This window comes from Eurosta solidaginis, chromosome 1, assembly GCF_040869045.1.
Source record: "Eurosta solidaginis isolate ZX-2024a chromosome 1, ASM4086904v1, whole genome shotgun sequence".
NCBI classification, from domain to species: Eukaryota; Metazoa; Arthropoda; class Insecta; order Diptera; family Tephritidae; genus Eurosta; species Eurosta solidaginis.
This window is the reverse complement of record NC_090319.1, coordinates 276,814,075-276,835,296: the sequence shown is the minus strand read 5'-3', so window position 1 is coordinate 276,835,296 and position 21,222 is coordinate 276,814,075. Positions and strand designations below refer to the sequence as shown.

General features: G+C 36.7%; 1 protein-coding gene across 1 annotated transcript in view; it reads left to right on the top strand.

The window, feature by feature from the left end:
- Positions 1 to 21,222, top strand: part of wake (wide awake) — a 409,422-nt gene that overhangs the window by 218,076 nt on the left and 170,124 nt on the right. The window contains exon 3 of the mRNA XM_067760882.1: positions 15,007 to 15,152. Within this exon, the coding sequence (XP_067616983.1) occupies positions 15,007 to 15,152 (146 nt within the window). The remainder of the gene's footprint in view (positions 1 to 15,006; positions 15,153 to 21,222) is intronic.

The window sequence follows — 21,222 nt, the reverse complement described above, 5'->3', positions numbered from 1 at the left end:
AGAGGGAGTGGGCATTAGGTCTATAGGTGGACGCCTTTTCGAGATATCGCCATTAGGGTGGGACAGGGGTGACTCTAGAATGTTTGTACGATATGGGTATCAAACGAAAGGTGTTACTGAGCATTTTAAGAGGGAGTGGACATTAGGTCTATAGGTGGACGCCTTTTCGAGATATCGCCATTAGGGTGGGCCAGGGGTGACTCTAGAATGTTTGTACGATATGGGTATCAAACGAAAGGTGTTACTGAGCATTTTAAGAGGGAGTGGACATTAGGTCTATAGGTGGACGCCTTTTCGAGATATCGCCATTAGGGTGGGCCAGGGTGACTCTAGAATGTGTTTGTACGATATGGGTATCAAATGAAAGGTGGTAATGAGTATTTTAAAAGGGAGTAATCCTTAGTTCTATAGGTGGACGCCTTTTCGAAATATCGCCATTAGGGTGGGCCAGGTATGACTCTAGAATGTTTGTACGATATGGGTATCAAACGAAAGCTGTTACTGAGCATTTTAAGAAGGAGTGGGCATTAGGTCTATAGGTGGACGCCTTTTCGAGATATCGCCATTAGGGTGGGCCAGGGGTGACTCTAGAATGTTTGTACGATATGGGTATCAAACGAAAGGTGTTACTGAGCATTTTAAGAGGGTGTGGACACTAGGTCTATAGGTGGACGCCTTTTCGAGATATCGCCATTAGGGTGGGCCAGGGGTGACTCTAGAATGTTTGTACGATATGGGTATCAAACGAAAGGTGTTACTGAGCATTTTAAGAGGGAGGGGGCATTAGGTCTATAGGTGGACGCCTTTTCGAGATATCGCCATTAGGGTGGGACAGGGGTGACTCTGGTATGTTTTTGTACGATATGGATATCAAATTAAAGGTATTAATGAGTGTTTTAAAAGCGAGTGGCCCTTAGATGTATATGTGAAGGCGTTCTCGCGATATCGACCAAAATGTAGACCAGGTGATCCAGAAAATCATCTGTCGGGTACTGCTAATTTATTTATATATGCAATACCACTAACAGTATTCCTGCCAAGATTCCAAGGGCTGTTGATTTCGCCTTGTAGAACTTTTTCATTTTCTTCTACTTAATATGGTAGGTGTCACACCCATTTTACAAAGTTTTTTCTAAAGTTATATTTTGCGTCAATAAACCAATCCAGTTACCATGTTTCATCACTTTTTTCGTATTTGGTATAGAATTATGGCATTTTTTTCATTTGTCGTAATTTTCGATATCGATAAAGTGGGCGTGGTTATGGTCAGATTTCGCCCATTTCTTATACCAAGAAAAAGTGAGCTCAGGTAAGTACGTGGGCTAAGTTTAGTAAAGATATATCGGATTTTGCTCAAGTTATTGTGTTAATGGCCGAGCGGAAGGACAGACGGTGGACTGTGTATAAAAACTGGGCGTGGCTTCCACCGATTTCGCCCATTTTCACAGAGAACAGTAACCGTCATAGAATCTATGCTCTTACCAAATTTGAGAAGGATTGGTAAATTTTTGTTCGACTTATGGCAATAAAAGTATTCTAGACAAACTAAATGAAAATGGGCGGAGCCACGCCCATTTTGAAATTTTCTTTTATTTTTGTATTTTGTTGCATCATATCATTACTGGAGTTGAATTTTGACTTAATTTACTTATATACAGTAAAGATATTACATTTTTTGTTAAAATTTAAATTTAAAAAATTTTTTTTTAAAAAGTGGGCGTGTTCTTCATCCAATTTTGCTAATTTTTATTTAGCACATATAGAGTAATAGTAGTAACGTTCCTGCCAAATTTCATCATGATATCTTCAACGACTGCCAAATTACAGCTTGCAAAACTTTTAAATTACCTTCTTGTAAAAGTGGGCGGTGCCACGCCCATTGTCCAAAATCTTACTAATTTTCTATTCTGCGTCATAACGTCAACCCATCTACCAAGTTTCGTCGCTTTATCTGTCTTTTGTAATGAGTTATCGCACTTTTTCGGTTTTTCGAAATTTTCGATATCGAAAAAGTGGGCGTGGTTATAGTCCGATATCGTTCATTTTAAATAGCGATCTGAGATGAGTGCTCAGGAACCTACATACCAAATTTCATCAAGACACCTCAAAATTTACTCAAGTTATCGTGTTAACGGACGGACGGACGGACGGACGGACGGACGGACATGGCTCAATCAAATTTTTTTTCGATCCTGATTATATTGATATATGGAAGTCTATATCTATCTCGATTCCTTTATATATGTACAACCAACCGTTATCCAATCAAACTTAATATCTCTGTGAGCTCTGCTCAACTGAGTATAATAAAGTTTATTTAGCAATCCTTTTCACATTTTTCTGCTCAAACTCCTAGAGAGATTAATAGATGTATACATAATATCGAATATAAATGAAGCATCATTCTCTTCAGTACAACATGCTTACACCAAAGGCAAGTCGGCTAATACTGCATTGTATGGGGTGGTCATGAGTATTGAGAAAACCCTGGAGCACCAGGAATTTGCCCTTGGCGTTTTTCTAGTCGTTGGGCTTTCAACAATATCTCGAGATGAGCAATCATCGACAGTCTCAACTCGATTGAAGTACATCGGACTTCAATAAATAAGACCGGCTCTATGTTGAGCTGCAAAATGATCACGCAATGGGTCTATGCCACACCACAAAACGTGTAAACAGAGGACCGCCGTAGGGTGGGGTATTATTATCTATGCTATGAACTATTTGCTTTGGTGGATTGATAGAGGACCAGTCAAACTCTTTACGTATGCAGATCAATAATTTCATTCATCATAAGCGGTAGATATCTACCAATAATCCGCTCTATGGATGAGGCGTTTCGGGATGTATACATCTAGATATCTGTAGTCGGATTAGCCGCTAATGTTGAAAATACCGAACTAGTACTTGGCACTGTATGCATGCAAGACGAAGCTAGTGAGGCCTATCACGCAAATCGTCATATTGGGTGTTTACGGCAATATTCAAGCCCATATTTTATTACACTGAACCAAACACGTACATGTTTTCTTCAGAAAAAGTTTCACAGAAATTCCCTCCGCTTTTTTCTTAAAATTTATGAAAAATTCCATATAATTTAGGAAATTTGCGTATGATCTAAGAAAAAATTCGTAAAATTATATTTATGACAAAACTTCGTTCTAATAATACAAGAACCATATTCATTAAGCTGCTTGACTAAATTTGCTGATTGTATTTATATTCTTAAATTCTATGAATACGGTTTTTGGAGAGGTTTTCAATGAACATTTCTTAAAATATACGCCCTTTTTCTTAGTATACATGCACAACCACATAAAAAAGTACGTTTACCAAAAAAACTAGAGGGGGTATACAGATTATCAATGATAAGCAGAACGGGAGCCCTAAAAGTACCCCAACAGTAGCATTGCATGCCATTCTACACAGCGCACCTGGAGACATTATGCCCAAAAATATAACGCGACCAACTGCAATAATTTTCATGCATTGGGGCAGCTTGAGTGCAGGTGATATGGCCGCAGCAGTATAGCGCCAGTAAATATAGGACGAACGGACTACCTGGTCCCGCCATGAGAGCCGAAAGGTTGGCGCGAGGATGCAAAATAGCAGGGCATACTATATACGTGTATAACGATGACTTGAAATTAACGGAGGGGGTCGAGTTTGCTGTTTGCTATGTCGATCCAGAAATAAAAAGATATTGTATTCTGCCAAATCACTGCAGTGACTTTCAGGCGGAAATTATAGCCGTGAAGAAGCAAAAGAAATTCTGAAGGAAGCATGCTTAAGCTGTAGTTGCGTCAATATATATATTGATAGTCAGGCGGTAATCGGAAACAGTACTTTATCAAGAAGTTTCAGGGGCATTGGAAATACTTCGCTCAGACCGAATCATACATCTATGCTGGATTCCCGGCGCTAAAAGGATATAACGTAACAAAAGGACGATGAGTTTGCAAAGGAGGGTGCAGCATTCGATGAATCGACGTAAGACGTTCCAAACCGTTTGGGAGAACTAAAAAGAGACAGGAGTTGCAAAAGATCCATCAAGCAGGAAAGGCGCGGAAAGAGACGCACGGCTGCAAAATTTCTAAGATAATGCAAAAATGGAAGCAGACAATAACAAAAGCAACATACGCAACATATTTAAGTCCTCTATTTTCGGGGAGAGTTTGTTTGATCTGGTATGAATGATTCTTCTATCGGAGGGAAATACATGGTTATGAGTCATTGTGGTTTTTCTCTGAATGTCGCAAAAGTGAAGAAGTTCATGGGGATCCTAATCTTATAATAGACGCTTATAATAGACGTTTTTCTATAGTCGAAAACCAGGAGTTTATATACATGACTGGGCGAACTCCCGAAAATTCGATTAATACCAATTTTCTAAGTAACGCGGCTTCAAAAATCATCCCATATTGTCGATAAATTATCGGTTATAAACGAGCTAAGGTCGTAAATATATTTTCTGCCATGCCTACTTTTTATCAGCTTTGTTAAAGCAATGAGTATCATGTATAATTAGTGAGCTTTGCTCAGTTTCGCTTTACTGAGTGAAAGATGATTATTTTGTTTTTGAAAAAAAAAACCGCCTCATGTATAAAAAGTGAGTCACGATTTTTTGAGTAAAAGATGATTACTTTATTACTCTTGAAAGAAAAGCGCGCGCCATATGGAGTCTGAGCAATAAATTTACAATGTGAAATAAAATCACAGTCCTTAATGTGACTGTCAGCATGCGAAAGTTCATACTTAATAACCATATCCTATGACATCCAACACAATCTTATGTAAGTATTTTTTTATGTACATGTATATATGTATAACACCTGTAAATATTTATTATAATAATGGAATGTGTCAAACAGCTCGTGTAAATCAGAAACTTTATGTGAAAGTTGAATGTAAAGCGACAGCATATGCATATGTAAGTATGTAAATATAAGTAGGTGTTAAAGTGTATACATAACTACTACTAACTCATTCATATATGTAGGCAGATAAATGCATACCTTTATAAGTAGATTTGTTCACAAATACATGTACAGTAAATATAGATAGATGTATAGAAATATAATCATTTTAGGCTGCTTCATTAAAATTTAAGTAAAAGGCAAGATAAGATGTGATATGATGTCATGTGATATAACGCGACGTGATGCGAAATGATGCGTTACAATAGGCACAAAGGTGTGCGGTCTTGTGATATTGCAAGATTTATTTAAACGTGTTGGGTTTCGGGTATCAATACTGCATATTAAAATAGCCAACTATTCGCATCCTGATCTTTGTGGCTTTGTTTCCTATCAAATAACTAATGGATAATATATAGTGTATGGTTTTTAGAAAAAATCAATAAGCGTGAGTACGGGCTCATTTTTAAGCTCAGAACTTTTGTTAAGCGTTATAAGGGACTTAATGTTAACACATTATAAACCTGTGCGTAAATACATACCCATCTCTAGGATTTAAACTGACATCCAAGATACACTCTTTACTATTGGAAAGACTTCTTGAGTTTGTCCTTTAAAAAGCCCAGTATTCTTAATTGTGGTGCAAATCAGCTAGCTCCAATGCTATAGTTCAACCTTAAAGGGTTTTCAACGTAACCTAACTGACTTCTAATTTCGAATTTTTTTGGGTTTGCTTGGGGTGTTAGTTTCGATTTGAACTTGACTTTTGGTTTATTATTCGGGGTTTTCTGGTGCTGTTACCTCGGGCTCCTATTTTATGACCAGTTTGTGCTCCGATTACTAATCCGACGTCAGTTTGGTGGGATTACAAGGGGTGGTTATACGCAAAATAAAGCTTTACAGCTACTCAAACTCAATTTTCAACCTCACCTACTCGAGGCGAATTTTTTTACAAATTAGTAACATATTTAGCAGACGAGGCAATGACAACCCCAAGCCTAGAAGATTAAAAATATGTCGGGGAGTGCCTTTGTTGCTGAATAAATACAACAACAAGCCCAGTGCATTTTAGATTAGGTTTCGTTTTCGATCGCAAATTCGTTTGCGTTTACGGATATAGTCAGGTATCAGAAATAAGACATTCTTCTTCGATGTCAACTCAAGAACTGAAACTTTATTTTTCAACCGTTACATTCGAACTTAGCGATAATCTTATTTTATGGCTTAAAAACTCGGTTTCCCTTTTACGAAAATGACATTTATATTGTTGTTGTTGTTGTTGTAGCAGTGCTTCGCCCCATACAATAGGTGCGACCGATCACAAATTATCATCAATATCCTCTAACGGGAGTCCACGGAAACTTGCTGTTTCAACAGGGGTGGACCATAATTAGAGGGGTGTTAGAGGCGTTGGTTCCACATTACAATTAAAGAGATGGTTGGTGTCATGTGGGGACACATTGCAAGCGGTGTATACATTTTGTATGTCGGGATGATTCTGGATAGGTAAGAGTTTAACCTGTTAGAGTATCCAGATCGAAGTTGAGCTAGAGTGACTCGTGTTTCCCTGGAGAGTATGCGTTCCTCTTTCGCAAGTTTTGTGTACTGTTCTTTGAGTACTGGATTCACCGGACAATTCCCGGCATAAAGGTCCGACGCCTGTTTGTGTAGTTCACTGAGGACCTGCTTGTGTTTTTTGGCTTCATACGGCTGAGTTCTCAGGTGCCGTATTTCCTCATAAAGCTTACTTTTAAATTCAAAATTTTACCAATGGCTTCCAAGTGCTCCTCTATACTTGTTGAAAAAATTAGTATATCATCTAAATAAATTAAACAAATTAATCCCATATATTCTTTCAAAATATGATTTATCATACGTTGAAGTGTAGCCGGTGAATTACAAAGGCCAAATGGCATGCGTAAAAATTCATAATGGCCATTAAAATAAATAAATAATAATAAATGTAAGGCGCGATAACCTCCGAAGAGATCTAAGGCCGAGCTTCTCTTCCAAATTGGCCGGACGGGTCCTACATGTTTTAAGCCGACTCCGAATGGCATCTGCAAGGCAGATGAGTTTTCACTGAGAGCTTTTCATGGCAGAAATACACTCGGAGCGCTTACCAAACACTACCGAGGGGCGACCCCGCTTAGAAAAAATTTCTTCAAATTGAAAAACCATATTTCTAAATTTTTGATGTTGCTTTGCCCGGGGTGTGAACCCAGCGCATACGGTGTGGTAGGCGGATCACTTTTTAACATAAACTAGATCAGACCAGCTTCTTATGAATAAACAAATTATATGAATTAAACTGATCGACAACAAATAATTAAATTTAAATATTGAAGTTTTTAATTTCGCAGTTAAATAATTGAATGTTACTATCTTTATACGATGCTTCATTATAAATTTCTCCCACTTCTGATAAAAGTAAAGTTTTTACAGCGTCGAAATTAATTGCCTATTCGATTCGAAAATCGATTACGCAGCCTAAATCTTTCAAAATATTGTTACCAATTAGTCCATAAAATTTTTTATTGAAATTACATTCTAAAAACTCGCAATACTAACCACTAAAATTAAATTCATTAAATATAGGGAATTTACAAGGTTTCGTTAAAAGAGTTTCTCTACCTAGAGCTTTGGCTACTACGTTAACATCTTGTTTCCGATTAGGGTGACAAATGTTAGTATTAATTACACTGAAATCAGCACCAGTATCAATAACAAATTTAAATTTTTTTGAGGGGTTCTCTATTATTATATAGGGTTGTTTTGCTCGACTGCATTTGGAAAATTTACACTCGAGCTGCCAATGTCGATAGGTTCGACCTGAGAACTTGATCTATTGAGGGCCTGAACTTGTCTTGACCCATAAGGAATAGCTTGATTGCAACTTTGGTCGCTTGTATTATAGAGAAGATTTCTATTATAATTTTGTGCGGAATTTGACTGCCTGGTTCTGTTTGAATTATTTGTGTTGTTAGTGTAGGAATGAGAAAAACTGAAATAAGCATGAAAACAAATACCTTCAGGGTAGCGTAGTGGTTAAGGCAACTGCAGTTTCACCGTGTGATTCACGGTTCGAATCTCGGTGAAACCTTTGATAACTTTACAAAATAGCCTGATGATGATTACGTTGGCGGTTTTCGAAATAGTTCCATCGCAATATGCCAGTAAAAGTTTCTTTCTTTTCAGTTTCTCTTAGAAAACAAAATAATTGAAATTCAGTTATTATAAGCCGTTGTTGTATTTTGCCAGATTTTTCGTACACACCAATGCAGAAAGGTATTGGACCCAACCAGGGAGGCCGCCAAAGCAAAAAGTGTTCTGTGCAAAAAGCTATGGATCGGGCCTCATATTTCGAACACTCTCGGGTCGTTTTACGGGTTTTTATAAATATCTTTCGATAGAAAATTATCGGATTCTTAAAACGGATGTCGAAACGTGTCTTTTGATACCACCTTTGATACTTTTTGAAAAAAATTAGATGATGCACCTTCTTGTAAAAAGTTGCCGAAAAAAAAAGAAAAAAAAAATGGAAAGCGAGTAATTAAACCTTTTTAGAATTCATTTAAACAGTCTTTATAATGATGTATGTATATTGGAAGGATTTTCCGTCATCCCTTGTCAAATTTGGTTTCGAGACAAACCGGTTTCGGCGTTGTGCCATCATCAGTGTCAATTTTCGTTCTAAATCGGTTTGTCCCGAAACCAGATTTGACAAGGGATGACGGAAAATCGTTCCAATATACATCATTTATCCATCCTGTCGGAAAATCAACAAAACAAAATAAGTCATTCTTTATAATCAGCACTTTTGTACAGATTTATAGAAAAAACAAGTTTTCAACCAAAGATTATATTGACCATCTTTTTGACCTTCTGGAGCGACATCCCGAAGTTGGACGAGGCAAGGCGCAGTTCGGATGCAGCCAAAATAGTTGAAATTATGCGAATGTGAGTCCCATCGATACTACCCACTACTCCTGGGAATCCTGTTTTAGATTAAATTGCGGTTTTTGTACCTCTTCGCTCTGGAGTCATATTGATTTTAATCCACTTCGCAAAAATATGTTCTTCAATATTTAAAAGCTCTTTATTAACTGTAGATGTTGTCCTGTCCAACACTAAAATCATTTCCACAGCAGTTTTGATAGCTACCGTCAGCAAAGAGTGTAGTTTTAAAATAGGGGTACAACCGTCCTTCGAGCAACATTCTTCCTTACTTAACCGAAAATAACTTACAAATCTGAAAAAAAACTTCATTGGAAGCTGATCGTTTGTCACTTAGACGTTTTCTTACTTGGTGCTTGGTAGTTCCAAGGGATTGGAGTGATAAAGCGAATTATTGCCGTTTTCGCGACATGTCAACCAAACCACTTTTGCAAATGCTTGAATTTCCGCCACATATTGATCAGCTGTTCATTTATCTATCAAAACATCACTTTTTTAGGTTGGCAACATCAATTCTACTTCAACTGAAATAAGTTGTAATTCGTAATACCAAACAGGAGTTGAGTTGTCTTAAAGTTGAGTTGTAAACGGTAATAGGGGCATAAGGCTAACCATGAACTATAGCTATGTTCTGTATGGTTATGCTTTCCGTTTCAGATTTGTTTAAAATTGGTTATGAGTTGGGGTTTCGATTAGCTTCCAATTTCAGTTTCGGTGTGGTGGAGTCGACGTCGGTCCCAACTGTCTATCGCGAACACTTGATTCAGGTGTTTGAGTAAACTTTAGTACGCCCTTAAAGCTGCACCGAACGCTTGGAGTCAACAGCTTGCCGGAGAGACCTCAAAGTTTGGGAAGAGGTGGTGTGAGCTCGGATATTCTTAGCTGAATAGCAGGTCCGCCTCTGTGGAAGAAGAGAGCCGGTAACTAGCGTAGTCCCAAAGCTTCTACCGACAGCCATGTTTAATTCGCAAATTCCCATGTTGCTATGGCAACCTGTTGTGAAGTATAATGGCGTGTTATTTGACCCTTAATTACCACTACCGCCCGATCCCAAGAGGCCAAGTTTCTATATACAAGTATTAACAGTAGTATTACAATAAACCCTCGTTTGAAGAAAATGGAAGTAAAAAATATTAACAATTAATTCACTTCCAGCCACAACTTCTTTTCGCCAATGCCCAGGCAGAACGCCGTCATTAATAAAATATTACAGTAGCAATTATGCGCTCTCTCTTTACCAGTATCGACCTACCTGGCCTCCTCATGGGCAACGATATTATATTTAGCCGTAATTAGTCCTGGGATATTTTTGATGTTATCACTTAAAAAGGTCTATTTGAGCCAGTATTTTTTTAGGAACAAGATTTTCAGAGGCTGCCTTAGCATGCTCAGCAACATAGGAATTTCCCTGCAACCCTTCTGTGAAATTTGGCCAAAGGCTTCTAAAATCCACTATTTCTCATACATTTCGAGCGAGTAACCATCACTGTTTATCAATTCCGTGATGAACTGGAAACCACCGCTCGCTTAAATTCACAGGCAAAGACAGATAGAGGACTTCGTTTTCGGCAAAATCAGTACTTGCCGACGTAAAGCCACGGTTTTCTACACCCTGAATACTCTCCAAAGAATTTTTGCCACTGGAGGCTTAAATCCAATCGTTCTCACCCAGCTCGAACACGCGAGCCTCACTGCTGATCAAGCCGCAATGGCCGGCTCAAAAAAAGATTTCTTTCACTGCATAATTGGTGGGGTCAATTTCCATACTTATGGGTGCTGGCCCTGCCACAGATGCCCTATCTTCTCAATCTTTTGAGGACGAGCACTCATCTCCTTCCATCCGCTGAAATTCATAGGCGAGGATACAGAGAGAGACTCCGCTTAAAGCAAAATCAGTACTTGCCAACGTGGAGCCACGGTTATCTCTAATGAGAACTCCGCAACCCAACGGGCTAGAGTGCTTAGAATTCATCCATGACAGGTATGCCTATCGTAAGAGGCGACTTAAATAACTAATTTGTTCAAGTGGTTGTTTAGAGCAACCATTTCAAGGGGATGTCAGCGCAATTTAAAGGATCACCCACATTTATGACACTCCCCAAAACATTCGTGGAGTGTTTTTATCGCTATAACAAAAATAAAAACAACCCGCTTCCTATCAGAGAGGTCTGTAGAGCTCCACATTAAAAAGAATCAGCACTGGCGGATATGTACTCACAGATCCTTCTACTTTAAAGTACTCAAATTATGAGCCCGAAGTTTAGGGTTGCTAGCAGTTTTCATGACCTGAACATCTTTCACCTTGACGGCTTTTGTCGAGACCATAGAAGATGACGCGTTTATTGAAGAAGTGAGGAGTGTAGGACTCTACATAAAATTGAATTAGATCTTATCGACGTGGACCCACAAGCAACTCTACTCTGGGAGCTATTCTAACTTATGGGATACTCTGCCCTGAGGGCCATGCAATCATGAGCGAGAAGGTTAGGCTTACAGCACCTCATTGTCTTAAGTATTGCGACGAATATTAGTAACACTAGGTGATACTCATATCACTGATCTGATACTAAGTAAATAAAACCACAACAACAATAAAGCAAGCTGCCACACTTGTATGTACATAATCAAAATAATCATCATGTACATACATACATGCACGCAACAGAGAGATACCCACAAACGCATGTCATCATCAGCTACTACTTCGCTCACATATACACACGCATATGGTTACACACTACAAATATACGCGCGTACGACTAGAAGAAGAAACGTTTAGACGTTTGGGCAGAGAGTATAAAACAGCAGAAGCTGAGTAGTTCGTCATCAGTTTGATTTAAGCACGCTATCAGTTGCGAAGTGAAGTTTAATTTCGCAGTACTTTCAATATTGGAGTGTTTTATTCAACAGTTTAGCGATATGAACGTAAACAGAAGGTTGCAAATAGGCGGAATTTCACTAAATTCGTAACAGTATCTTTCCTCACTGCAATGGATTGGATGAAAGTCATACACGTGCCATGTAAATTAAACCTTCTACGATGCCAGGCAGATACAATTTTTTACAACTAAAAAATATTTTATTGGCACTAAAAAATTACATGCGCATCAATTTCTATTTTGTTAAAGCCTACAAAAAGAAATTCCTGCATATGCAAACGCGTCCCATGCATAACACACACACGCACATACACATACATGTGCATATGTATATTAAGATTGCCCTTATTTTCCAAAGTGTTCCGATTCCCGACCTCACCCCCTACAAATATGCGAATAGCCTAAAAACTAGAATATAAAAAGTTTTAGGTCAATCGAAAAAGGGTTAGAGGTGGCACAAAGAGCTTGAAGTCCTGAAAAATTACGAATTTTTACAATTTCTTAAATTTGGTCCACCCTACTTCATTTGTTGTGGGCGAAACGTAATTTATCGTGTTATTAGTAAGTTCTAGAGATATTTGAGTTTCAAATAAATCTAAAATAACAACAATTGGTCAAATAATAATAAAGTTATAAAATAAATTATGCCTTAAACACAGTGTCATTATTTCAAGAATGTGTATATAATGAGCATACGTAAATGAGTTCGTTTCAAATTTTTTTATTATAAATTTTTTTGAAAATACATTTTTAAAACATATACATATATCTTGGGAAACTTTAGCTGACACGTATATAATATGATATTATTTCATAGGATCTAATTAAGAATGATTTAGTATGTGATTCAAATTGTTTTTTTGTAATCAGTTACAACTTGTAAAAAATGTTGTTTGTGAAGAACATCATTTGTAAGTATTCTATTATATTCTTCCATAAGCTTTACTCCCCGTTCTGCTGTGTCGTTAACTACCTTTATATTTATAACAGTATCCTTAGCTTTTTCATAGGTTCCTGTATCCCCCAGTATAGTGGATCTACCTCCAGAAATTGAGATTATATCCCAAACCGACCAAAAAAAATCAATTGTATTTCCTGTCACAAAATCGTGTAGTTCTTTTTCTATGCATTCATTGATTTCCCTGGGCCTTAAGAGTAACCTCTTTAAATTTTCCGTTTCCTTGTTGCAGTTGTCTATGCTTTTAATTTTTTCCAAAATCTTTTTCTTCATGCTACAAGAGACGTCATCATCGAACAATGCCAATGCAATACATTCTTCAGACAGGTACCATAGGTGGTTACAGAACTTTTTTATTGCAATTTCAGATATTTTTTTATTAACATTTGTGTATTTATAAATTTCTTTAATAAAAGATAAGTTTTGAAGAGGTGCTCTATGTGGATTGGTACAGTAAAACCAAGGCTTAACGTAGAATTGTATAATAAACGCGCATATACTTGCTATCGAATTCTCTTAGTTTAAACTGTTTATGAAATAAATAGATTTTTAATAATTCCTTAGACATCTACCGAGCATGATGAGTGGGCTTTGGTACACGAAACTTTATACCATCACTTGCTCCTAGACATATAGACGTTAATTCCAAAATTCCCTATAGTCATCTCTTACTATTTTCTTTTTCAACTATTCCTTAGAGGGGTTTTTAAAATAGTATCTTTGCTATCGCTTAAAAGTAATTTCAATTCGTTATTTTGTAGCAAATCTCTAAAACTATTTTTGTCGATGGTTTTGCAATTTTCTTGAAATCGCCGATATAACTGAACGTCCTTACTAGTATTTACCGGAAAATAACTCTCACCAGAACTTCATAAATATGATGACGACAAGGTAGATACAAAAGTTTTCGCTCAAGTTTTTTTTTCTAATAACGTTGCAGCGCCTTTTATAACGCCTGTGTTAACCGATGTCGTATCAAAACAACAGGCCACATCATCCTTCAGATCCCATTCAAATAACAGTTCATACAACGTATCAGCTATTTCCGAGCCTGTTGCAGCATATAATTTTGGAGCTCCTATTAACTGTTCGCCATTCCTGTAAGTAACAACAACTGGAAGTCGTTTCACCTTTTCACGACCTGTTATTTATGGAAGTGGTTTTCCATCCCAATGCAAAGTGCCGCAATTTATCTATTTGAAACAAACCTACTATTCAAAATTTGATCATTCAAGAGCAGTATAGTTTTAATAAGAAAACGTCAAAGAAATTGTTTGTAGTTGTTTGCAATTTTAAAATATATATTTTCATTTCCTTATACTTTTTTTTAAATTTGTTTCGACATGCTTGTTGCAAGAACAAGTTGCAGTGCGGGCTTAAATTTGTTGTGACATCACGCATTTCGAAAGAAAATTTATAAATAAATATATGTGTATACTTTTTTAAATAAATAAACTTCAAGTTTGGCTTCAAGGGATATATTTATTTGTGTATAAAAAAGTTTATTTGAGCGTTTTTTACCCGAATACCACGATTCACTGATAAACACATTTGCACAGACTTAATTTACTTTTCATATTTGTTTGTCGAAAGCAATATATATTTTGCCCTGTAACTCTGTTACTGATCGACCGATTTTGAAGATTGTGGCCATTTTAGAAAAGCAAGAAAACACAGATCGGTATGGAAAAGCAGTAAATTTTCGTAAGTTTTAGAAATATGGAAGCCTGAAACACGAAATTGTAAAAATTCGTCATTTTTCAGGATTTCAAGCCCTTTGCGCCACCTCTAAATCTTTTTTGATTGGCCTAAAACTTTCTATATATTCGTTTTTGAGCTATTCGCATATTTGTAGGGGGTGAAATCAAGAATCCAAACACTTTTTTTTCCTTCCATACAACGAAGGGCCACCCTAATGTATATGTATGTATGAACGGGGTGTTAAAATGCAAATTATTTTTGAAATTACATTCTACCTTACACATTTCATCAGTAACCAACTTCATAATACTGAATTCATGGATATGAAAGTGTATGTGAGTTCTCATAAATACTCATAAAAATATCTACAAGTATGAGTACATAATGAGTACACAACTTAACGAACAATGCATAATTATTTATTTACAGTGTTGGCATTATTGCTCGTCATGCTCTAATGTTTATGTTTTTGTACTTACATAACATTTTTATTAACACCTTTTCGTATTTATCTTAAGGTATGACCTTAAAAGATCTTCTGCTTCATTAATCATTATTTTATTCATTCTTTTTTATTGCTTTTTATATTTCGCAGAACTCAAGCTGCAAATGCCGCTTTGATATCACAAACTCGCACCGGTCGTGGGAAAGTGCCACCCCCACTGTTTCGTTCACGCACTTTACCAGCAATTATTGTACCCGGCATTCCGGTCGTTTCACTTAATACGGACCGGCAATTTGGTAAGTACCGGAATCTTTATTAAAGTATTTAACTTAAGGAGCTTGCGTATAGCCCTTGCATGTATGTATGTGTGCATGTGGATTGCTAGCAATAAGGAAAATATTATCGGCATACAAGGATACATAATTAAAAACGATTTTTCAGATTAATTGAATGTGTAACACTAAAATGAGTCTTTTGATTAAATGTACTGTTTTTAACACAATAGTGATAATTCGAAAGTCTTTTGAGGAGTTAAATACTTACGCTTAATTGTTTGAGTAAATGCTGCCCAATCATTTCATTTACTGAAAGTTAGTAATAATAATAATAATTGGACCTTGTGACAGCGCACTGCCCTCAAGTGGCCCAATGGCACCAGGCTAATCCTGTTCATTATTTTTGTTAGTTATTGATTTTATTATTTATAATTTGTTTTTTTTTTTTTGGCCGAGTCATTGATGCGCTCATGTGTTTGAGTGAGAGTTATAATCTTGGCACAAACACCGGAAGGGCTAAGTTCAAAATTCGTTCTACATTGTTTTTAAACGGTGTTATTTAGCTTGACTCTATGTAGCGAGCAAACGGCCAGTAGGCCGGCCGTTGTTTACGTTGTTACTCCACGTAACATCCGCCATAAATTGGCTGTCCAACTAATTTGACCATATTTGACATATTCCGAGTTGATATATAATAAGCTAGATTCGTACTCGGCTCAAAGGTTAGACGTGGCCTTTAACCATATAACAAGCTATGTGTATGGAATCACTACTATGGACTTTCGAAGTTCGACCACATATCCCTTTGGAAATCAAAGCCAGGAGCTGCATTTTCCTTTTCCGACTCATGCTCACTAAGACCCCCTTATATCTTTATAATAAGCTTTCTTTCACAAGATCCGCTCGTTCAAAAGACCGTATAGTACCCACAATTAAATCTATTGCGTCGACTAGACTATTCTTCATGAACCCTAAACGTACCTGGAATTCTATTTCCAATGCTATAATAAATAGTATAAGCAGGAGCAACTATAAGAATGTTATCTATAACTATTTTTTGATAATAGTATGACTGTTTGACTGGCCGTGTATTTGATCACGATACTAGAATAAATTACAATTTAGCTTTTATGGGTAGGCTTACAATATACCCTAACCTAACTACTTATAACTATCTTTCTTTTCATGTTGTACTATAAAAGACCTCAAATCTTATTGTACTAATAATTTTGATCAATAAATGAAATCAACTGTAAAAAGCGCAAAGGAACCGAAATAAATATCGACTGCCTTATATTAATGTGATCAGCATCGAAAACGATTTTGATTGTGCCATGTCTGCCTGTCTGTCTGTCCATTACCACGATAAAATGTATACAAATTTTGATATCTTTATGATATTTTGTAAACTGGCTTATCTGGTTCCAGAGTATATTGGTATTGAAAATGGTGGCAATCGAACGATAGCCACGCCTACCTTTTCGATATCGAGCATATATGTATGTAGTTAACGACAGCGACAGAGCTGACTAGAAGGAAATGTACTTAAGCAAGGAAACCAGATAGTTTTAGGTATCTACTAATTTGTTACCTAAATATTAATTATTAAAAAAATTCAATTGTAGTTCTCTTAAAACCCTTTTTTTTAGGGGAATGGAATTCGAATTTACATTCGTGCGACGATCGACAAAAGCATACATTTATATTTTCGATCAGTACATACTTTGCATATTTGCTTGAACCACAGCCATGCTATTTGTTTTTGGCAGTTTATTAGTGTATTGGTAACCGCACAACTCCAGTCCTTGGTAAAACTTCAGCGTCATGGTAATCGCCAGAAGTGTTTTTTTAAACAGTTTTATATTTAGCTTGACTTGACAGGCTGGTTGGCTGGCTGGCCGTCACGAATTTTATAATTGAAATTTAAGTAACTTCCCGATAAGCTACAAGCTTGAAACTTGGAATATAGTTCAAAACCTGATGACAATGGAATACAAAGCAAAAAAATCGGCGCTAGGTGGCGGAAGGATCGAGAAATTAAAAAAAATCGTATTTGTGGTCCGATTTGGCTCATATTTGGAACAAATATTACATACAGTCCGGTAGAAGTGACATCAAAATACTTAGGAGTTCGAGAAGGGACAAGCATACTTGGCGCTGAGTCGAGTAAATTCTTTGGAAGGATTGTGTATTGAGGACTTAGATTTAACAAATTGTCAGGAAAGAGTCCTTGTAATAATGAGTCACTAAATGAAATAAATAGAATGAGAAATAATAGGCAATTAAATAAAGACTAAAAACTTGAAAATAAAATAATTAAAATTTTTTATGTTAAACGGTTTTATTTAAAACATTAAGTAATAATAATACTAAAAGCTAGAAAATAATTATGTAGGTCCTAAGTACTAGTCAGCACACTCCTCATCAATCTAGGGCGTTGATCAGACAAGTTTCAGTTTCTAGCTTTTAGTATTATTATTACTTAATGTAAGTATTGTTTTCAATAAAACCGTTTAACTAAAAATATTTTGTTTAGTTATTTTATAAAAGAAGAGGTTTGTATGTTTTCGTAGTTCGACAGGGAACCCCAAACTTCACTTTCAGTTTGAAGAAATGGGCTTGAAATCGATCCATTCAGTAATTTTGTCATAAATATTACGCCAAGAATTTCAGTTCAGCGTATTTTCTTATGATATTTGACACACGATTTAATGTACATTGTTGAGCAAGACTTAACACCGTCTGTTAAACCATTCTTCCTTTCCCAAGGCCAATTTGGTTGCTCTTTCAAACTGAAACTGAAAAATTCAATTTGTTTTATTGCAATGTTTCGTGTTGGGTGAGGCTGAACTGGTCGATCAATAAAGATCTCATATAGACTTAATGTGTCCATAGTGTTACCAGAATTCGTTTAAGGAGCAAACGTAAGGGCCCCAATCCGGTGCCAGGATTTATGTTTCAGAATAACTCTTGGCAAATACTAGAATATTTCTAGGACCTATCTTAATTGCTGCCCAGAGATCTGGCAAAACAGCACAGAACGTACCCAACCGTTACTTCCTGCAGCTCACACTTCCTACATCTGCTGTTACTGACAAGGTCTTGCTTATAAGGGGATTCAAGTGGTTGATAAGCGCAATACAAAGCTGAATTAATGGCTTCAAACGTCCGCAACCCAATTGTCAACCTCCCCTACGGGAGGCGAATCCTGTTACAAATATGACACAAACAAGTTCCTCATGGAACTTGGGAGTGGAAGGCGGGATGACCGAGAAGGTTTAATGTGGTCATATTAATCGTTCCCGAGATGGCCGGGCTAGTACTTTAATGGTGCTTTGTTACAGGCACGTACCGGATCTATATCCGGCAAAGGACCATCAACATCGACAACTCTCCTCAAAAGTTTCGAGAACTGTCTTTATCGTTAATACAACAACAACAACCTTCCTTAGAAGCATGTGACGTCAGAAGGCAGTATCCAGTAAGTATGAAGTTTCGTGTTATAAAGTATATTAAAATGTAGTTACAGAAATTTTCTATTGTACTCGAATGAATATATTTCAAGCTAAATAAAAGTGTATATAAAAACTTCTAAATCGCATTTTTCTTGTCCTTCAATCACATCGTAAGCATCATGAATTTAATGTTTAGATAATTTGTACGACGGAGCGTATGAGTAGCTTTATTATACTCAGTTGAGCAGAGCTCATAGAGTATATTAACTTTGATTGGATAACGGTTGGTTGTACAGGTATAAAGGAATCGAGATAGATATAGACTTCCATATATTAAAATCATCAGGATCGAAAACAAATTTGATTGAGCCATATCCGTCCGTCCGTCCGTCCGTTAACACGAACTTGAGTAAATTTTGAGGTATCTTGATGAAATTTGGTATTTAGGTTCCTGAGCACTCATCTCAGATCGCTATTTAAAATGAACAATATCGGACTATAACCACGCCCACTTTTTCGATATCGAAAATTTCGAAAAACCGAAAAAGTGCGATAATTCATTACCAAAGACGGATAAAGCGATGAAACTTGGTAGGTGAGTTGAACTTATGACGCAGAATAGAAAATTAGTAAAATTTTGGACAATGAGCGTGGCACCGCCCACTTTTAAATTAAGGTAATTTAAAACTTTTGCAAGCTGTAATTTGGCAGTCGCTGGAGATATCATGATGAAATTTTGCAGGAGGGTTACTCTTATTACTATATGTATGCATAATAAAAATTAGCAAAATCGGAGAACGATCACGCCCACTTTTAAAAAAAATGTTTTTTAAAGTCAAATTTTAACAAAAAATTTAATATCTTTACAGTATATAAGTAAATTATGTCAACATCGTGCAAAAAAATGCAAAAATAAAAGAAAATTTCAAAATGGGCGTGGCTCCGCCCTCTTTCATTTAATTTGTCTAGGATACTTTTAATGCCATAAGCCGAACAAAAATTTACCAATCCTTGTTAAATTTGGTAGGGGCTTAGATTCTGGGACGATAACTTATTTCTGTGAAAAAGGGCGAAATCGGTTGAAGCCACGCCCAGTTTTTATACACAGTCGGCCGTCTGTTCATACGCTCGGCCGTGAACACGATAACTTGAGCAAAACTCGATATATCTTTACTAAACTCAGTTCACGTACTTATCTGAACTCACTTTGTATTGGTATTCAAAATGGGCGAAATCCGACTATGACCACGCCCACTTTTTCGATATCGAAAAATACCAAAAACGAAGAAAATGCCATAGTTCTATACCAAATACGAAAACAGGGATGAAACTTGGTATTTGGATTGGTTTATTGACGCAAAATATAACTTTAGAAAAAAACTTTGTAAAATGTGTGTGACACCTACCATATTAAGTAGAATGAAATGAAAAAGTTCTGCAAGGCGAAATGAAAAACCCTTGAAATCTTGGCAGGAATACTTTTCGTGGTATTATATATATAAATAAATTAGCGGTATCCAACAGATGATGTTCTGGGTCACCCTGGTCCACATTTTGGTCGATATCTGGAAAACGCTTTCAGATATACAACTGCCACCCACTCCCTTTTAAAAGCCTTATTAGTACCTTTAATTCGATACCAATATCGTACAAACACATTCTATAGTCACCCTTGGTCCACCTTTATAATGATATCTCGAAAAGGCGACCACCTATAGAACTAAGGCCCACTCCCTTTTAAAATGCTCATTAAGCCCTTTCATTTGATACACATATCGTACAACCAAATTCTATGGTCACCCCTAGTCCACCTTTATGGCAATATCTCGAAACGGCGTCCACCTATGGAACTAAGGATCACTCCCTTTTAAAACACTCATTAACACCTTTCATTTGATACTCATATCGTGCAAACAAATTCTAGCGTCACCCCTGGTCAACCTTTATGCCGATATCTCGAAAAGGCGACCACCTACAACTACCACTTCTCCCTTTTAAAACCCTCATTAATACCTTTAACTTGATACCCATATCGTAGAAACACATTCTAGACTCACCCCTGGTCCACCTTTATGGCGATATCTCGAAAAGGCGTCCACCTATAGAACTAAGGCCCACTCCCTTTTAAAATACTCATTAACACCTTTCATTTGATACCCATATCGTACAAACAAATTCTAGGGTCACCCCTGATCTAGCTTTATGGCTATATCCCTAAGTGGCGTCCACCTATAGAACTATGGCCCACTCCCTCAAAAAATACTCTTTAATACCTTTCATTTGATACACATGTCATACAAACACATTCCAGGGTTACCCTCGGTTCATTTTCCTACATGGTTATTTTCCCTTATGTTGTCACCATAGCTCTCAACTGAGTATGTAATGTTCGGTTACACCCGACCTTAACCTTCCTTACTTGTTTATATTGAATTACTTATGGCATTATTTAATCAGCAGCAAATATTTTGTGAAAGAACACACAAACTTCCAAGAAAGCAGAGAAGAAAGAACAGGGGGTCAATTCCCTAACTGTGACAAACTGAAAAATGTACACGTATTGAAAACTCATTTGCACACAAAATGTACACTTTAAATTTTCTTGCGATTCTGTAAAGTATTGTGCACATTGTTTT